This window comes from Silurus meridionalis, chromosome 25 (assembly GCF_014805685.1).
Source record: "Silurus meridionalis isolate SWU-2019-XX chromosome 25, ASM1480568v1, whole genome shotgun sequence".
Taxonomy (NCBI): domain Eukaryota; kingdom Metazoa; phylum Chordata; class Actinopteri; order Siluriformes; family Siluridae; genus Silurus; species Silurus meridionalis.
In genome coordinates, this window is record NC_060908.1 from 16995001 (window position 1) to 17012500 (window position 17500).

Below are 17500 nucleotides of genomic sequence, written 5' to 3' on the forward strand. Positions count from 1 at the left end.
CTTCTCCTTCTTTTCTTTCCTCCACTTTGCACTCCTCTGCCCTCATCTCACTCCTTCCTCTTCTCCGGTTTCTTTCATGCTTCCAGGATTCTCTTTGCTCTGAACTTGTTCTTCTGCTCTGGGGTTCAGTCCCCCATAAAACACATGAACACACCGCTTCCTGACACGCACGCGTTCTGCCGACAGCGAACCGCTGAGCCTCATGGGATATGCAGTCCACACATCAGACCACGCCCACTTTTGAATTTTAAACTACAGGATAGATTTATTCTCTGCAGTGTGGGTTTCACATAAACAAATACTACATTTATATATATTCATCTGTTCACACACACACACAACACACTGATCACACACACAACACACTGATCACACACAACACACTGATCACACACACAACACACTGTTCACACATACACAACACACTGTTCACACACACACACACACACAACACACACACACACACACACACACACACACACACACTGATCACACACACAACACACTGATCACACACACACACACTGATCACACACACAACACACTGATCACACACACACACACATCACACACACACACTGATCACACACATACACACTGATCACACACACAACACACTGTTCACACATACACAACACACTGTTCACACACAACACACACACAACACACACACACACACACACAACACTGATCACACACAACACACTGATCACACACACAACACACTGATCACACACACAACACACTGTTCACACACACACACAACACACTGTTCACACACACAACACTGTTCACACACACACAACACACTGATCACACACAACACTGATCACACACACACAACACACGATCACATACACAACACACTGATCACATACACACACACACAACACACTGTTCACACACACACACTGATCACACACACACACACACTGTTCACATACACAACACACTGATCACACACACAACACACTGTTCACACAACACACTGATCACACACACAACACTGATCACACACACACACTGTTCACACACAACACACTGATCACATACACAACACACTGATCACACACACACAACACACTGTTCACACACACAACACACTGTTTACATACACACTGTTCACACACACAACACACTGTTCACACAACACACTGTTCACATACACAACACACTGATCACACACACAACATACTGATCACATACACAACACACTGATCACATACACAACACACTGTTCACACACACAACACACTGTTCACACACACACTGTTCACACACACAACACACTGATCACATACACAACACACTGTTCACACACACAACACACTGATCACACACACACAACACACTGATCACACACACACAACACTGATCACATACACAACACACTGTTCACACACACACACTGTTCACACACACACACAACACACTGTTCACATACACAACACACTGTTCACACACACACAACACACTGTTCACACACACAACACACTGTTCACATACACACACACACACACTGATCATATACACAACACACTGTTCACACACACACACAACACACTGTTCACACACACACACACAACACACTGTTCACATACACAACACACTGATCACACACACACAACACACTGTTCACATACACAACACACTGTTCACACACACAACACACTGATCACGCACAACACACTGTTCACATACACAACACACTGATCACACACACAACACACTGATCACACACAACACACTGATCACATACACAACACACTGTTCACACACACACACTGTTCACATACACAACACACTGTTCACATACACAACACACTGATCACACACACACAACACGCTGATCACACACAACACACTGTTCACATACACAACACACTGTTCACACAACACACTGATCACACAACACACTGTTCACACACAACACACTGTTCACACACACACACTGATCACACACACAACACACTGTTCACATACAACACACTGATCACACACACAACACACTGATCACATACACACAACACACTGTTCACAAACACAACACACTGTTCACAAACACAACACACTGATCACACACACAACACACTGATCACACACACAACACTGATCACACACACTGATCACACACACTGTTCACACACACACACACACACAACACACTGTTCACATACACAACACACTGATCACACACACACACTGATCACACACAACACACTGTTCACACAACACACTGATCACACACAACACACTGTTCACATACACAACACACTGATCACACACACACAACACACTGATCACACACACAACACACTGATCACACACACACACACTGTTCACACACACTGTTCACACACACACACACACAACACACTGTTCACACACACACACAACACACTGTTCACATACACAACACACTGATCACACACACACAACACACTGATCACACAACACACTGATCACACACACAACACTGTTCACATACACAACACACTGATCACACACACACAACACACTGATCACACACACAACACACTGATCACATACACAACACACTGTTCACACACACAACACACTGATCACATACACAACACACTGTTCACACACACAACACACTGTTCACACACACACACACACAACACACTGATCACACACAACACACTGTTTACATACACACTGTTCACATACACAACACACTGTTCACATACACAACACACTGATCACACACACAACACTGTTCACATACACAACACATTGTTCACATACACAACACACTGATCACACACAACACACTGTTCACATACACAACACATTGTTCACATACACAACACACTGATCACACACACAACACACTGTTCACATACACAACACATTGTTCATACACAACACACTGATCACACACACAACACACTGATCACATACACAACACACTGTTCACAAACACAACACACTGTTCACAAACACAACACACTGTTCACACACAACACACTGATCACACACACACACACTGATCACACACACAACACACTGATCACAAACACAACACACTGTTCACAAACACAACACACTGATCACACACAACACACTGATCACACACACAACACACTGTTCACATACACACACTGTTCACACACACAACACACTGTTCACACACACACCACACTGTTCACACACACAACACACTGATCACACACACAACACACTGATCACACACACAACACACTGTTCACACACAACACACTGTTCACATACACAACACACTGTACTGTTCACACACAACACAGTGTTCACACACACAACACACTGATCACACACAACACACTGTTCACATACACAACACACTGATCACACACACACAACACACTGATCACACACACAACACACTGATCACACACAACACACTGTTCACACACACAACACACTGTTCACACACACACACAACACACTGTTCACACACACACACAACACACTGTTCACATACACACACACACTGATCACACACAACACACTGATCACACACACAACACACTGATCACACACACAACACACTGTTCACATACACAACACACTGATCACACACACACAACACACTGATCACACACACAACACACTGATCACATACACAACACACTGTTCACACACACAACACACTGATCACATACACAACACACTGTTCACACACAACACACTGTTCACACACACACACACAACACACTGTTCACACAACACACTGTTTACATACACACTGTTCACATACACAACACACTGTTCACATACACAACACACTGATCACACACACAACACTGTTCACATACACAACACATTGTTCACATACACAACACACTGATCACACAACACACTGTTCACATACACAACACATTGTTCACATACACAACACACTGATCACACACACAACACACTGTTCACATACACAACACATTGTTCACATACACAACACACTGATCACACACACAACACACTGATCACATACACAACACACTGTTCACAAACACAACACACTGTTCACAAACACAACACACTGTTCACAAACACAACACACTGTTCACAAACACAACACACTGATCACAAACACAACACACTGATCACATACACAACACACTGTTCACAAACACAACACACTGATCACACACACAACACACTGATCACACACACAACACACTGATCACACACACAACACACTGTTCACATACACAACACACTGTTCACACACACAACACACTGTTCACACACACACCACACTGTTCACACACACAACACACTGATCACACACACAACACACTGATCACACACACAACACACTGTTCACACACAACACACTGTTCACATACACAACACACTGTACTGTTCACACACAACACACTGTTCACATACACAACACACTGATCACACACAACACACTGTTCACATACACAACACACTGTTCACATACACAACACACTGATCACACACACAACACACTGATCACGCACACAACACACTGTCCACATACACAACACACTGATCACACACACAACACACTGTTCACATACACAACACACTGTTCATATACACAACACACTGATCACACACACAACACACTGTACTGTTCACACACACAACACACAGTTAACATACACAACACACTGATCACACACACAACACACTGTTCACACACACAACACACTGTTCACATACACAACACACTGTTCACATACACAACACACTGATCACACACACACACACACTGTTCACACACACAACACACTGATCACACACAACACACTGATCACATACACAACACACTGTTCACAAACACAACACACTGATCACATACACAACACACTGTTCACATACACAACACACTGATCACACACACAACACACTGATCACATACACAACACACTGATCACACACACAACACACTGTTCATACACAACACACTGTTCACATACACACACACTGATCACACACAACACACTGATCACATACACAACACACTGTTCACATACACAACACACTGATCACACACACAACACACTGATCACATACACAACACACTGATCACACAACACACTGTTCACATACACAACACACTGTTCACACAACACACTGATCACACACAACACACTGATCACATACAACACACTGTTCACATACACAACACACTGATCACACACAACACACTGTTCACATACACAACACACTGTTCACACAACACACTGATCACACACACAACACACTGTTCACACACACAACACTGTACTGTTCACACACACAACACACTGTTAACATACACAACACACTGATCACACACACACTGTACTGTTCACACACACAACACACTGTACTGTTCACACACACAACACACTGATCACATACACAACACACTGTTCACATACACAACACACTGTTCACACACACAACACACTGTACTGTTCACACACACAACACACTGATCACACACACAACACACTGTACTGTTCACACACACAACACACTGATCACACACACAACACACTGATCACACACACAACACACTGTACTGTTCACACACACAACACACTGATCACACACACAACACACTGTTCACACACACAACACACTGTTCACACACACAACACACTGATCACACACACACAAGTTTTGGATAAAAACAGGAGTCTACGTGTCAAAATCGATTAGTTTTTATTATATTTTATATTATTTATGATGAATAAATTATTGATACGTATTAAATAAATAGGTTCCAATTATTAGATTAATCATTACATAACAGATGAAAAACTTTTTTTTAAATATACATACACACACATACATACAGGTGTGTGTTTATTTTAGAGTGTATGATGCAGACTCACCAGGACGCTTGGATCCACATGACAGTAACACCTGCAATGCAGAAATGTTATGATTACATTCATCACATCATCAGTATCACACTGATATAAATCACATCCCTCTCCAATCATCACACCATCAGTATCACACTGATATAAATCACAGCCCTCTCCAATCATTCATCACATCATCAGTATCACACTAATATAAATCACATCCCTCTCCAATCATCACATCATCAGTATCACACTGATATAAATCACATCCCTCTCCATTCATTCATCACATCATCAGTATCACACTGATATAAATCACATCCTCTCCATTCATTCATCACATCATCAGTATCACACTGATATAAATCACATCCCTCTCCAATCATCACATCATCAGTATCACACTGATATAAATCACATCCCTCTCCATTCATTCATCACATCATCAGTATCACACTGATATAAATCACATCCCTCTCCATTCATTCATCACATCATCAGTATCACACTGATATAAATCACATCCCTCTCCAATCATCACACCATCAGTATCACACTGATATAAATCACATCCCTCTCCAATCATTCATCACATCATCAGTATCACACTGATATAAATCACATCCTTCTCCAATCATCACATCATTAGTATCACACTGATATAAATCACATCCCTCCATTCATTCATCACATCATCAGTATCACACTGATATAAATCACATCCTCTCCATTCATTCATCACATCATCAGTATCACACTGATATAAATCACATCCCTCTCCAATCATTTATCACATCATCAGTATCACACTGATATAAATCACATCCCTCTCCATTCATCACATCATCAGTATCACACTGATATAAATCACATCCCTCTCTAATCATCACACCATCAGTATCACACTAATATAAATCACATCCCTCTCCAATCATTCATCACATCATCAGTATCACACTAATATAAATCACATCCCTTTCCAATCATCACATCATCAGTATCACGCTGATATAAATCACATCCCTCTCCGATCATCACATCATCAGTATCACACTGATATAAATCACATCCTCTCTAATCATCACATCATCAGTATCACACTGATATAAATCACATCCTCTCTAATCATCACATCATCAGTATCACACTGATATAAATCACATCCTCTCCATTCATTCATCACATCATCAGTATCACACTGATATAAATCACATCCTCTCCAATCATCACATCATCAGTATCACACTGATATAAATCACATCCTCTCCATTCATTCATCACATCATCAGTATCACACTGATATAAATCACATCCCTCTCCATTCATTCATCACATCATCAGTATCACACTGATATAAATCACATCCTCTCCAATCATCACACCATCAGTATCACACTGATATAAATCACATCCCTCTCCAATCATTCATCACATCATCAGTATCACACTGATATAAATCACATCCTTCTCCAATCATCACATCATTAGTATCACACTGATATAAATCACATCCTCTCCATTCATTCATCACATCATCAGTATCACACTGATATAAATCACATCCTCTCCATTCATTCATCACATCATCAGTATCACACTGATATAAATCACATCCTCTCCAATCATTTATCACATCATCAGTATCACACTGATATAAATCACATCCTCTCCATTCATCACATCATCAGTATCACACTGATATAAATCACATCCTCTCTAATCATCACACCATCAGTATCACACTAATATAAATCACATCCTCTCCAATCATTCATCACATCATCAGTATCACACTAATATAAATCACATCCCTTTCCAATCATCACATCATCAGTATCACGCTGATATAAATCACATCCCTCTCCGATCATCACATCATCAGTATCACACTGATATAAATCACATCCTCTCTAATCATCACATCATCAGTATCACACTGATATAAATCACATCCCTCTCTAATCATCACATCATCAGTATCACACTGATATAAATCACATCCCTCTTCAATCATTCATCACATCATCAGTATCGCACTGATATAAATCACATCCCTCTCCAATCATCACATCATCAGTATCACACTGATATAAATCACATCCCTCTCCAATCATTCATCACATCATCAGTATCACACTGATATAAATCACATCCCTCTCCAATCATCACATCATCAGTATCACACTGATATAAATCACATCCCACCCCAATCATTCATCACATCATCAGTATCACACTGATATAAATCACATCCCACCCCAATCATTCATCACATCATCAGTATCATGCTGATATAAATCACATCCTCTCCAATCATCACACCATCAGTATCACACTGATATAAATCACATCCACCCCAATCATTCATCACATCATCAGTATCACACTGATATAAATCACATCCTCTCCAATCATTCATCATCATCAGTATCACACTGATATAAATCACATCCTCCCCAATCATTCATCACATCATCAGTATCACACTGATATAAATCACATCCCTCCCCAATCATTCATCACATCATCAGTATCACACTGATATAAATCACATCCCTCTCCAATCATCACATGATCAATATCACACTGATATAAATCACATCCCTCTCCAATCATCACATGATCAGTATCACACTGATATAAATCACATCCCTCTTCATTTATCACATCATCAGTGTCACACTGATATAAATCACATCCCTCTCCAATCATTCATCACATCATCAGTATCACACTGATATAAATCACATCCCTCTCCAAACATCACATGATCAGTATCACACTGATATAAATCACATCCCTCTTCATTTATCACATCATCAGTATCACACTGATATAAATCACATCCCTCTCCAATCATCACATCATCAGTATCACACTGATATAAATCACATCCCTCTCCAATCATTCATCACATCATCAGTATCACACTGATATAAATCACATCCCTTTCCAATCATCACATCATCAGTATCACACTGATATAAATCACATCCCTCTCCAATCATTCATCACATCATCAGTATCACACTGATATAAATCACATCCTCTCCAATCATCACATCATCAGTATCACACTGATATAAATCACATCCCTCTCCATTCATCACATCATCAGTATCACACTGATATAAATCACATCCCTCTCCAATCATTCATCACATCATCAGTATCACACTGATATAAATCACATCCCTCTCCAATCATCACATCATCAGTATCACACTGATATAAATCACATCCCTCTCCAATCATCACATCATCAGTATCACACTGATATAAATCACATCCCTCTCCAATCATTCATCACATCATCAGTATCACACTGATATAAATCACATCCCTCTCCAATCATCACAGCATCAGTATCACACTGATATAAATCACATCCCTCTCAATCATCACATCATCAGTATCACACTGATATAAATCACATCCTCTCAATCATCACATCATCAGTATCACACTGATATAAATCACATCCCTCTCCAATCATTCATCACATCATCAGTATCACACTGATATAAATCACATCCCTCTCCAATCATCACATCATCAGTATCACACTGATATAAATCACATCCTCTCCAATCATTCATCACATCATCAGTATCACACTGATATAAATCACATCCCTCTCCAATCATCACAGCATCAGTATCACACTGATATAAATCACATATCTCTCTAATCATCACACCATCAGTATCACACTGATATAAATCACATCCCTCTCCAATCATTCATCCCATCATCAGTATCACACTGATATAAATCACATCCCTCTTCAATCAACCATCACATCCTGACCAATCACACTCCAGAGTTCAGCTGGTCTCTTATCCAGCCCAGGGGGAGGTGTTACAGGATGTTGGTGCATGATGTGGAGGTGAAGAAGGTCCTGAGGTGAAGTGGAGAACATTATAATGGTGGAAGGTCTCACACCCAGCTGTGGATGATCACCTTCTTCCATGATCACTTTCCAGCATTCAGGAGAAGTTATTGATGGTTATTACTGACTGAATGGATCAAAATAACACTTTTTTCACTTCACATTTCATTTACGACTCGTTTCAGCTACAGTTCTGCTGCGCCGGATCACACACACAGATAAAGTAGTGCCAGAAGATTACATTTATTTATATTAACCTTTTTAAATAGTTATTAGTGTGTGTGTGTGTGTGTGTGTGTGTGTGTGTGTGTGTGTGTGTGTGTGTGTATGAGTGTGAGTTCTTGCTCTACACTCTGAGTGTGTTGGAGGAGTGTTTTCCAGAACAGTCCGTTACAAGTCTCACTGGAAAATCTCAGTGTATAAATACACCAGCGGAATGTGGTGATGTCATCATACTTCCGGAGAAGCCCATTGGCCGAGAGACTGGGAGCTCAGTGGAGGGCAACTTTTAAAAAGGAGGTTGTTGTGGGAACTGAGAGAACACACTCCGTACAGAACACACACACACACACACACACACACACACACACACACACACACACACAGTTTTACATTTAGGGTATACACACTTTTTGTTTCACTTCCAAACATAAGCATTAAAACACAACTTTTAACATGTTTCTCCGTCGTGTGTGTGTGAGTGTGTGTGAGTGTGTGTGAGTGTGTGGGGTAAATACACTGTCACACACTATACCTGTCTAACCTACTCTCTCTCCATCTCTCACACTCTCTCTCGCCATCTCACACTTTCTCTCTCTCCCCATCTCTCACACTCTCTCTCTCTTTCTCACTCTCTCACACTCTCTCTCTCCATCTCTCACACTCTCTCTCCATCTCTCACACTCTCTCTCTCCATCTCTCACACTCTCTCTCCATCTCACACTCTCTCTCCATCTCTCACTCTCTCTCTCTCTCCATCTCTCACACTCTCTCTCTCCATCTCACACTCTCTCTCTCTCCCCATCTCACACTCTCTCTCTCCATCTCTCACACTCTTTTCTCCATCTCACACTCTCTCTCTCCATCTCTCACACTCTCTCTCTCCATCTCACACTCTCTCTCCATCTCTCACACTCTCTCTCCATCTCACTCTCTCTCTCACTCTCTCACTCTCTCTCTCCATCTCACACTCTCTCTCTCCATCTCTCACACTCTCTCTCTCCATCTCACACTCTCTCTCTCTCCCCATCTCACACTCTCTCTCTCTCCCCATCTCACACTCTCTCTCTCACCTTGGTTTTAGTGAGCAGTGCAGACAGACGGTTGAAAAGCCCCGCCCTCTTCATCCTCTTCATCCTCAGTGCCCTGATACAGTGTGGGGGTCAGAAGGTCAGGGGTGAACCGTCATGCAGGTGTGTGTGTGAGTGTGTGAGAGAAAGAGAGAGAGAGACTCACTCGGACTGTTTAACACAGAGAGAAGTGTGTGTGTGTGTGTGTGTGTGTGTGTGTGTGTGGGGAGATTGAGAGCCAAGGGGCCGGCGCTCCAGCATACCACACATGCTAATGCTACCCGCTAACACACAGACTCTTTTGTTCATTCAGATGAGGGACATGCTAAAGCTAACATGCTAATTCACTTCAATTATAAATACAAACAGGATTAAAAACCATCCGTTCAAATACTTACAACCAGAATAACAACAAAAAACAAGAGAAAGACAAAATAAACAAACAAACAAGTAAAAATTCACAAAAATATAGGACAGGCAAAATAAACAAGTAAATAAATAAATAAACAAGTAAATAAATAAATAAATAAACAAGAAAATAAATAAATAAACAAGTAAATAAATACAATTTATAACAGAAAATTATAAAAAAATATATACACAAATTTTCTTTCAGATTCTATATTTTTTCCATATTTTCACACACACACACACACACACACACACACACACACACACACACACACACACACACACACACCTCATTCCAGACTGCCTACTTTTAAAACTTCCACAAACACACACAATCCTCTGTACTGTTCAAACATGCACATCACTCTCTCTCTCTCTCTCTCTCACACACACACACACACACACACACACACACACACACACACACCAGTGATTCAAGAATGTGGCTCAACCTCATCATTGCTTCTGTACAGAAACTTACTTATGCAGTTCACACACACACACACACACACACACACACACACACACACACACACACACACACACACACACACACACACACAACCACACAACCATTAGTCTTCCTTTAATTTAAAGCTAGCAAATAGTCGAAAACTTGACCGCTGTGCACAAAGCCAGTTCCATGAAGATCTGCCTTCCATGTGTTGGAGTGGAAGATCTCCTGCTGTAGATGAATGTGAACGCTGACTGCACCCCAGGCCTCCTCACCTCACCTACAGCACTACCTGACTTCACTAACACCCTCTTAGCTGAATAAATCTCCACAAAAACCCAGTGGAACATCTTCCCAGAAGAGTGGAGCTCATTATAACAGCACATGGAGACATAATGTGGAACAAGATGTTTAAAAAGGAGCACATAGCAATCTTCAGCTCAGTCTGTCCACATACTTTTGGCCAGAAGTTACCACAGTAATCGGAGAAGGTGGGAATACAGCGACTCTCACAGCTGACGTGATGATCCACCAATCAAATCACTTCACTCCGCAGTTACTGTCCAGCTGTTACGCATAAAAGGATCGTTTCGTATGCCAGTGACGTCCACTAGAGGGCAGAGTTAGTAACTAGTGAGTACAGTGATATTAGTTCAGAGTACATCATTTACAATTTGCAGCGTTTAGCAGACGCCCTTATCCAGAGCGACGTACAAAAGTGCTTTAAATCTCTAGTAATGAATAAATCTACACTGGTACGCAAGATTACACACTTAATATAAATATAACTCTGGAATTCTACAAACTTGGAAAGTGCTAATTTAGGTATTTCAGGAAGATGAAGGTCTTCACCCATCGTTTGAAGATAATCAGGGACTCTGCTGTACGGACATCTAGGGGAAGTTCATTCCACCACCTCGGTGCCAGAACAGAGAAGAGCCTTGAAGTGTACTTACCTCTCATTCTGAGAGAAGGAGGTACCAGTGGAGCAGTGCTGGAGGATCTCAGACAGCGTGGTGCAGATGTGATGAGGTCACTGAGGTAAGATGGCGCTGGTCCATTTTTGGTCTTGTAGGCATCATCAGTGTTTTGAATCTGATCCCAGCAGCTACTGGAAGCCAGTGAAGGAGCAGCAGTGGGGTGGTGTGGGAGAACTTGGGCAGATTGAACACAAGTCGTGCAGCTGCGTTTTGGATCATTTGCAGTGGATGAATAGCGTTCAGGGGAAGACCTGCCAGCAGAGAGTTGCAGTAGTCAAGTCTCAAAATCACAAGAGACTGAAGAACCTGGGCAGCCTGTATGGCACAAAAGATCGAATCCTTCTGATGTTGTAGAGAAGAAATCGACAGGAACGAGCAACATTAACGACATGTGAGGAGAAGGACAGGTGAATGTCCATAGTTACTCCGAGGTTATGAGCAGTGACTGAGAGCAGAGTCATGAAGAGATATTCTGAGATCTTGACCTGAAGAGTAACGGTGAGAAAAGAACCTGTGCTGTTTTCTTTTCTTTTTTCTCCCACTTCAATAACACACACCACACACTTCAGCACTGTTATTAACATCTTTATAACACAATAAATACACAATCAATCAATCAAACAATCAAACAATCTCACCTTGTAATTAATCCCACATCATACGTACACTTATCAGGCCACGCCCACTCATTAATATGCATGAGACATTCTGATCCAAATAGTTTGTGTGTATTTCTTAAAGATTTCATTAAATAAAATAATTATATTTTTATTAGTTGTAAATGTTAACATTTCTCTCACACACACACTCATGCGAACACACACACACACACACACACACACACACACACACACACAGTTTTGCTGATGTAAATAAAAAAAAGACTTGTGGAACATTGTGAATGAAGTACAAAAGAGTTTTTTTCTTTCTTCTTCAGCCCTCCATCTGTCCATACCTACAAACGAATGAAAAAAGGAAAGATCACATTTCATTTCCCTTTTTTTTATTTGTTTGCTGGAAAAGCCCGGCCCACTCATCAGGCCTTGTGGATGATGTAAAAGTTAGGACAGGGTGAAAATCAGGAAAAGGGGAGGGGCTTTGGGTTACACACTTCAGCTGAGAGTGAGTGAAGGTTATGATGGAGAGAAGGTAAGGATCATCCAACCAATCACAAAGTAGAAGAGAAAAACCGGGTAAATGGCGAGAGCTTTCCGATTGGGTGGCTGACTGTCAGCGAGGAATGCTGTGGAGGCTGTGGGAATACACACACACACACACACACACACACACACACACACACACACACAGGATCTTTTTTACATCAGAGGAGTATATTAAAAATACTGTGCTTGTGCTTCCACCTTGTGGTGAGCAGTGTTACTGCAACTAGATACATTCCTAACAAACTCTGACAAGTGTGTGTGTGTGTGTGTGTGTGTGTGTGTATGCTTGTGTGTATGTGGGCATGCGTGTTCCATACCAAACGTCGACCAGCCAAAGGAGGCGCTGACGACCACAAGCCGGACAATGAAGCTGGTAATTCCGCTGGAGCTGAGCAACACGAGACGACAAACCAACATGGCTGCCGTCAGGGGGAGGATACAATAACCTAACACACACAGGCTCTGGAAAAACGATCTAAACACACACACACACACACACACACACACACACACACACACACACACACACACAATAACTTGGTTATTGACGGTTACTGACGGTTTGCGAAGTGTGTGTGTGTGTGTGTGTGTGTGTGTGTGTGTGTGTGTGTGTAAAATCACTTACATGGTTCCTCCCAGAAGTTTAGAGTTGACTGTGATGATGATCGAACCGAACCAGACAATAACAAAAACTTCGGCAAACTGAGGACCTCCATCATCTTTACTGTCTACAGATCCACCCTGCAACATCCTAACACACACACACACACACACAGTGATGAATGGTGCACTTCGTGTGTCTATAAGACAGTTTGGTGTATGTGGTTTTGTGTGTTTACTTACAATGCCAGAGAAACACACAACAGCAAAGGTCCCCACAAATCCCCTACAGAAACGCACACACACACACACACACACACACACACACACACACACACACACACATTGAACGGTGTGTCTGGAAGTGAACCTCTTTTTAACCAATCAGAGTGATGGGTTTTGTGATGTAACAAGTGGGTGTGTACTCACAGTCTCGCAATAAAGCAGAGCTTTTCTTCGGGTACAGCACGTGCACAAACTTCTGACCTACTGCCTTTAAATCCCTTAACTACAACACACACACACACACACACACACACACACACACACACACACACACACACACACACACACACCATTGTTATTTTAGGATTTTATGTTTTAAACTGTAGTGTCAGGATGTGTCCACTAGGAGGCGGTATAATGCTGATGATGTAGTATGTTATTATAATTGAACAGGAAGTAACAGTTCTCTCAGTAATGTGTTTGTAGGAACAGAAAGTCAATACCAGGAGGCGTAAAAACTATTAAAACAATCAGTGGTAGTTTCACTCGCTGTGTTCACTCACTAGAAATAAACATCCGTGTTGGATTTTATGTCCAACTTTTTTCTCATACGCAAATATGAATTTGGGATCTATAGATTAATAACGGAGAACCTAGTGATGTTTCAGATTCCATGAGGTTCCTGTATTTGGCGAGACAGTGGACTTCAACTGCAAGATGTGAGAAATAATAATGATTACATCAGGAACCAGGAGGGGGATTTTGTTATGATATCCGGGGACATGGACATGCTCGTGAACGTGGATGCAAATGTGGACACGGGTATTGACAAGAACTTTGGTGTGAACATGAACATGGCCATGGACGTAGACATGCAAGTGGGAAAGGACATAGATGTGGACATGAACGTGAATGTAAACATGGATATGGATGAGGATGTAAACTGTGAGAACGTACAATGGTGTCCTTCACAGGTTCATCCAGCGTGGAGATCTCATCATTGGCACTCGAGGAATTCACGGGGACTGTGATCTGACCTTCCACAGGGATATCATCTGCTATGGAAACATCTGATAACCCTGCAAACTACACACACACACACACACACACACACACACACACACACACACACACAAACATAACAACGTGCTCACAAACACCTCGAAAGTGATTATGACGTCATAATTTGTAGCCCTAATTAACACCTGATCTCACATCTCATAGGGACAATAATAAAATATAAAAATTATTCCGTTATGAATAGAATAGAGAGATAGATTCAATCCCAGCCGAGTTATCATTTCCCTACCCATATTTAGAGAACACCCCCCCCCCGTGTCCCCATTGGTTGGCCGCACTACTAAGCAGCTCACTGATTGGACATTTTTGACAGCTTCCGGTTTCGAAGGCGTTCCCTAAAACGGGCAAGGTTGATTCATACATCTGTACACGACACAAAACTCGAACAATACAACAAGCATAAATTACAATAATTAAAACAAGCATACTTTTTTTTATTTTATTTTAGACGTTTGGTCGAAATGATGACTAAACGTGAAGTAGAAGGCGGGAAAACAAGCAACCAATAGAATCTGAGCAACCGGAAAACGGGTAGTTTTAAAACAGCTACGATAACACATCGCACTCGGAGCTTCTGTAGCAAATAGAGGAATAAAACCGGCAAATAAAGACAACTCTGCGTGTGCGCTTTAACACGGAATCTCTCTCTAACACGCCCGAAGCCCACAGGGATAAAGAGAAAAGCGATTCCTTCTCACCAGTGGTTTGTTCAACTCCTCCACATCCGCCATGTTTCTTCACAGCCGAACCCGGATGCTGTGACGTCACCAAACAGGCTACGTCGACACAGCCAAAGCGACACGCGTTACACTCGAGCGGATCAACTGCGCACCGACAACACGCAATTTGCACAAATATGCGCAGATTTAGCGAATAATTTACAGATTTGCAAAGTCAAATGTTTTCTAAAATTAAGTTCAATTTAATGTTATTTATTTTCTTTACACTGTATTTAATTTGACAGTGTTTAAAGTCAGTCAAATCAACTTCTCCATGAGTCTCTGGATAAACACTTTTTTCCCCTCTAATTATTATATTAATATTATATTCACGTCTCACAAAGTTCTAATGACTGACAACAAACAAACATTTATTAAAATGTCTGTAAATGAAACGATGTTGATGTTTTAGGTGCTGGAAATAGAAACGTCAGGATGTAGAACCCTGAGTGAATATCAGGCCAAAGGAACAGGAGCTGAAACCTCCAGAGAAAGATCAGATCATCCCACAGACATGTTACGCTGTGTGACGGAGATCAGGATGTTCAGACCTGACCTCAAAAACACAAATAAAACACAAATTACATTCAATATACATAAATATGAATAGATTTTTAAATGTCGTCACACTTCAGCGTGTTCCTGGTTCTTCTAAAACCTCTAAACACAATCCTGAGCTGTGGATCAGCGTTCCGGGGAAAATTCCGGACACGGAAGCAGAAAAAACAAAAACGCAAAACATAATCTTAAAAATACATGAATGATTTATGGATACGTTTTTTTTTATGACATGTTTTTATGTTGAGGAAATGTATCTAGAATGCTCAGAAGATTTCCAGCCATGTACAGT

General features: G+C 41.2%; 2 protein-coding genes across 3 annotated transcripts in view; both read right to left on the reverse strand.

Moving 5' to 3' along the window:
• stard8 (StAR-related lipid transfer (START) domain containing 8) overlaps positions 1-11138 on the reverse strand; it is a 30852-nt gene extending 19714 nt beyond the window's left edge. The window contains exons 1-2 of one of the 2 annotated variants that reach the window (XM_046839356.1): positions 11022-11138; positions 5862-5892 (exon numbers count right to left, since the gene is read on the reverse strand). In XM_046839356.1, the coding sequence (XP_046695312.1) occupies positions 5862-5892; positions 11022-11084 (94 nt within the window). In that variant the 5' untranslated portion in view covers positions 11085-11138. Of the gene's footprint in view, positions 189-5861; positions 5893-11021 lie in introns of those variants that run through there. The other variant, XM_046839355.1, reaches the window with a different exon arrangement.
• Positions 11139-13432: 2294 nt separating this feature from the next.
• Positions 13433-16766, reverse strand: yipf6 (Yip1 domain family, member 6). The gene is made up of 7 exons (XM_046839363.1): positions 16630-16766; positions 15809-15937; positions 15056-15134; positions 14870-14912; positions 14652-14777; positions 14344-14501; positions 13433-14115 (listed from the first exon to the last, which is right to left on the reverse strand). The coding sequence occupies exons 1-7, from the start codon at positions 16660-16662 to the stop codon at positions 13997-13999; spliced, it is 687 nt and encodes a 228-aa protein (XP_046695319.1). The 5' UTR covers positions 16663-16766; the 3' UTR covers positions 13433-13996.
• Positions 16767-17500: the final 734 nt, after the last annotated feature.

Coding starts and splice junctions, on each gene's coding strand:
- yipf6 (XM_046839363.1), bottom strand. CDS start 16,662: ATGGCGGATGTGGAGGAGTTGAACAAACCACTG. Junction 15,938..16,629: donor AGGAGTTGAACAAACCACTG/GTGAGAAGGAAT, acceptor GTGTGTGTGTAG/TTTGCAGGGTTATCAGATGT. Junction 14,913..15,055: donor CTCTGCTTTATTGCGAGACT/GTGAGTACACAC, acceptor GCGTTTCTGTAG/GGGATTTGTGGGGACCTTTG.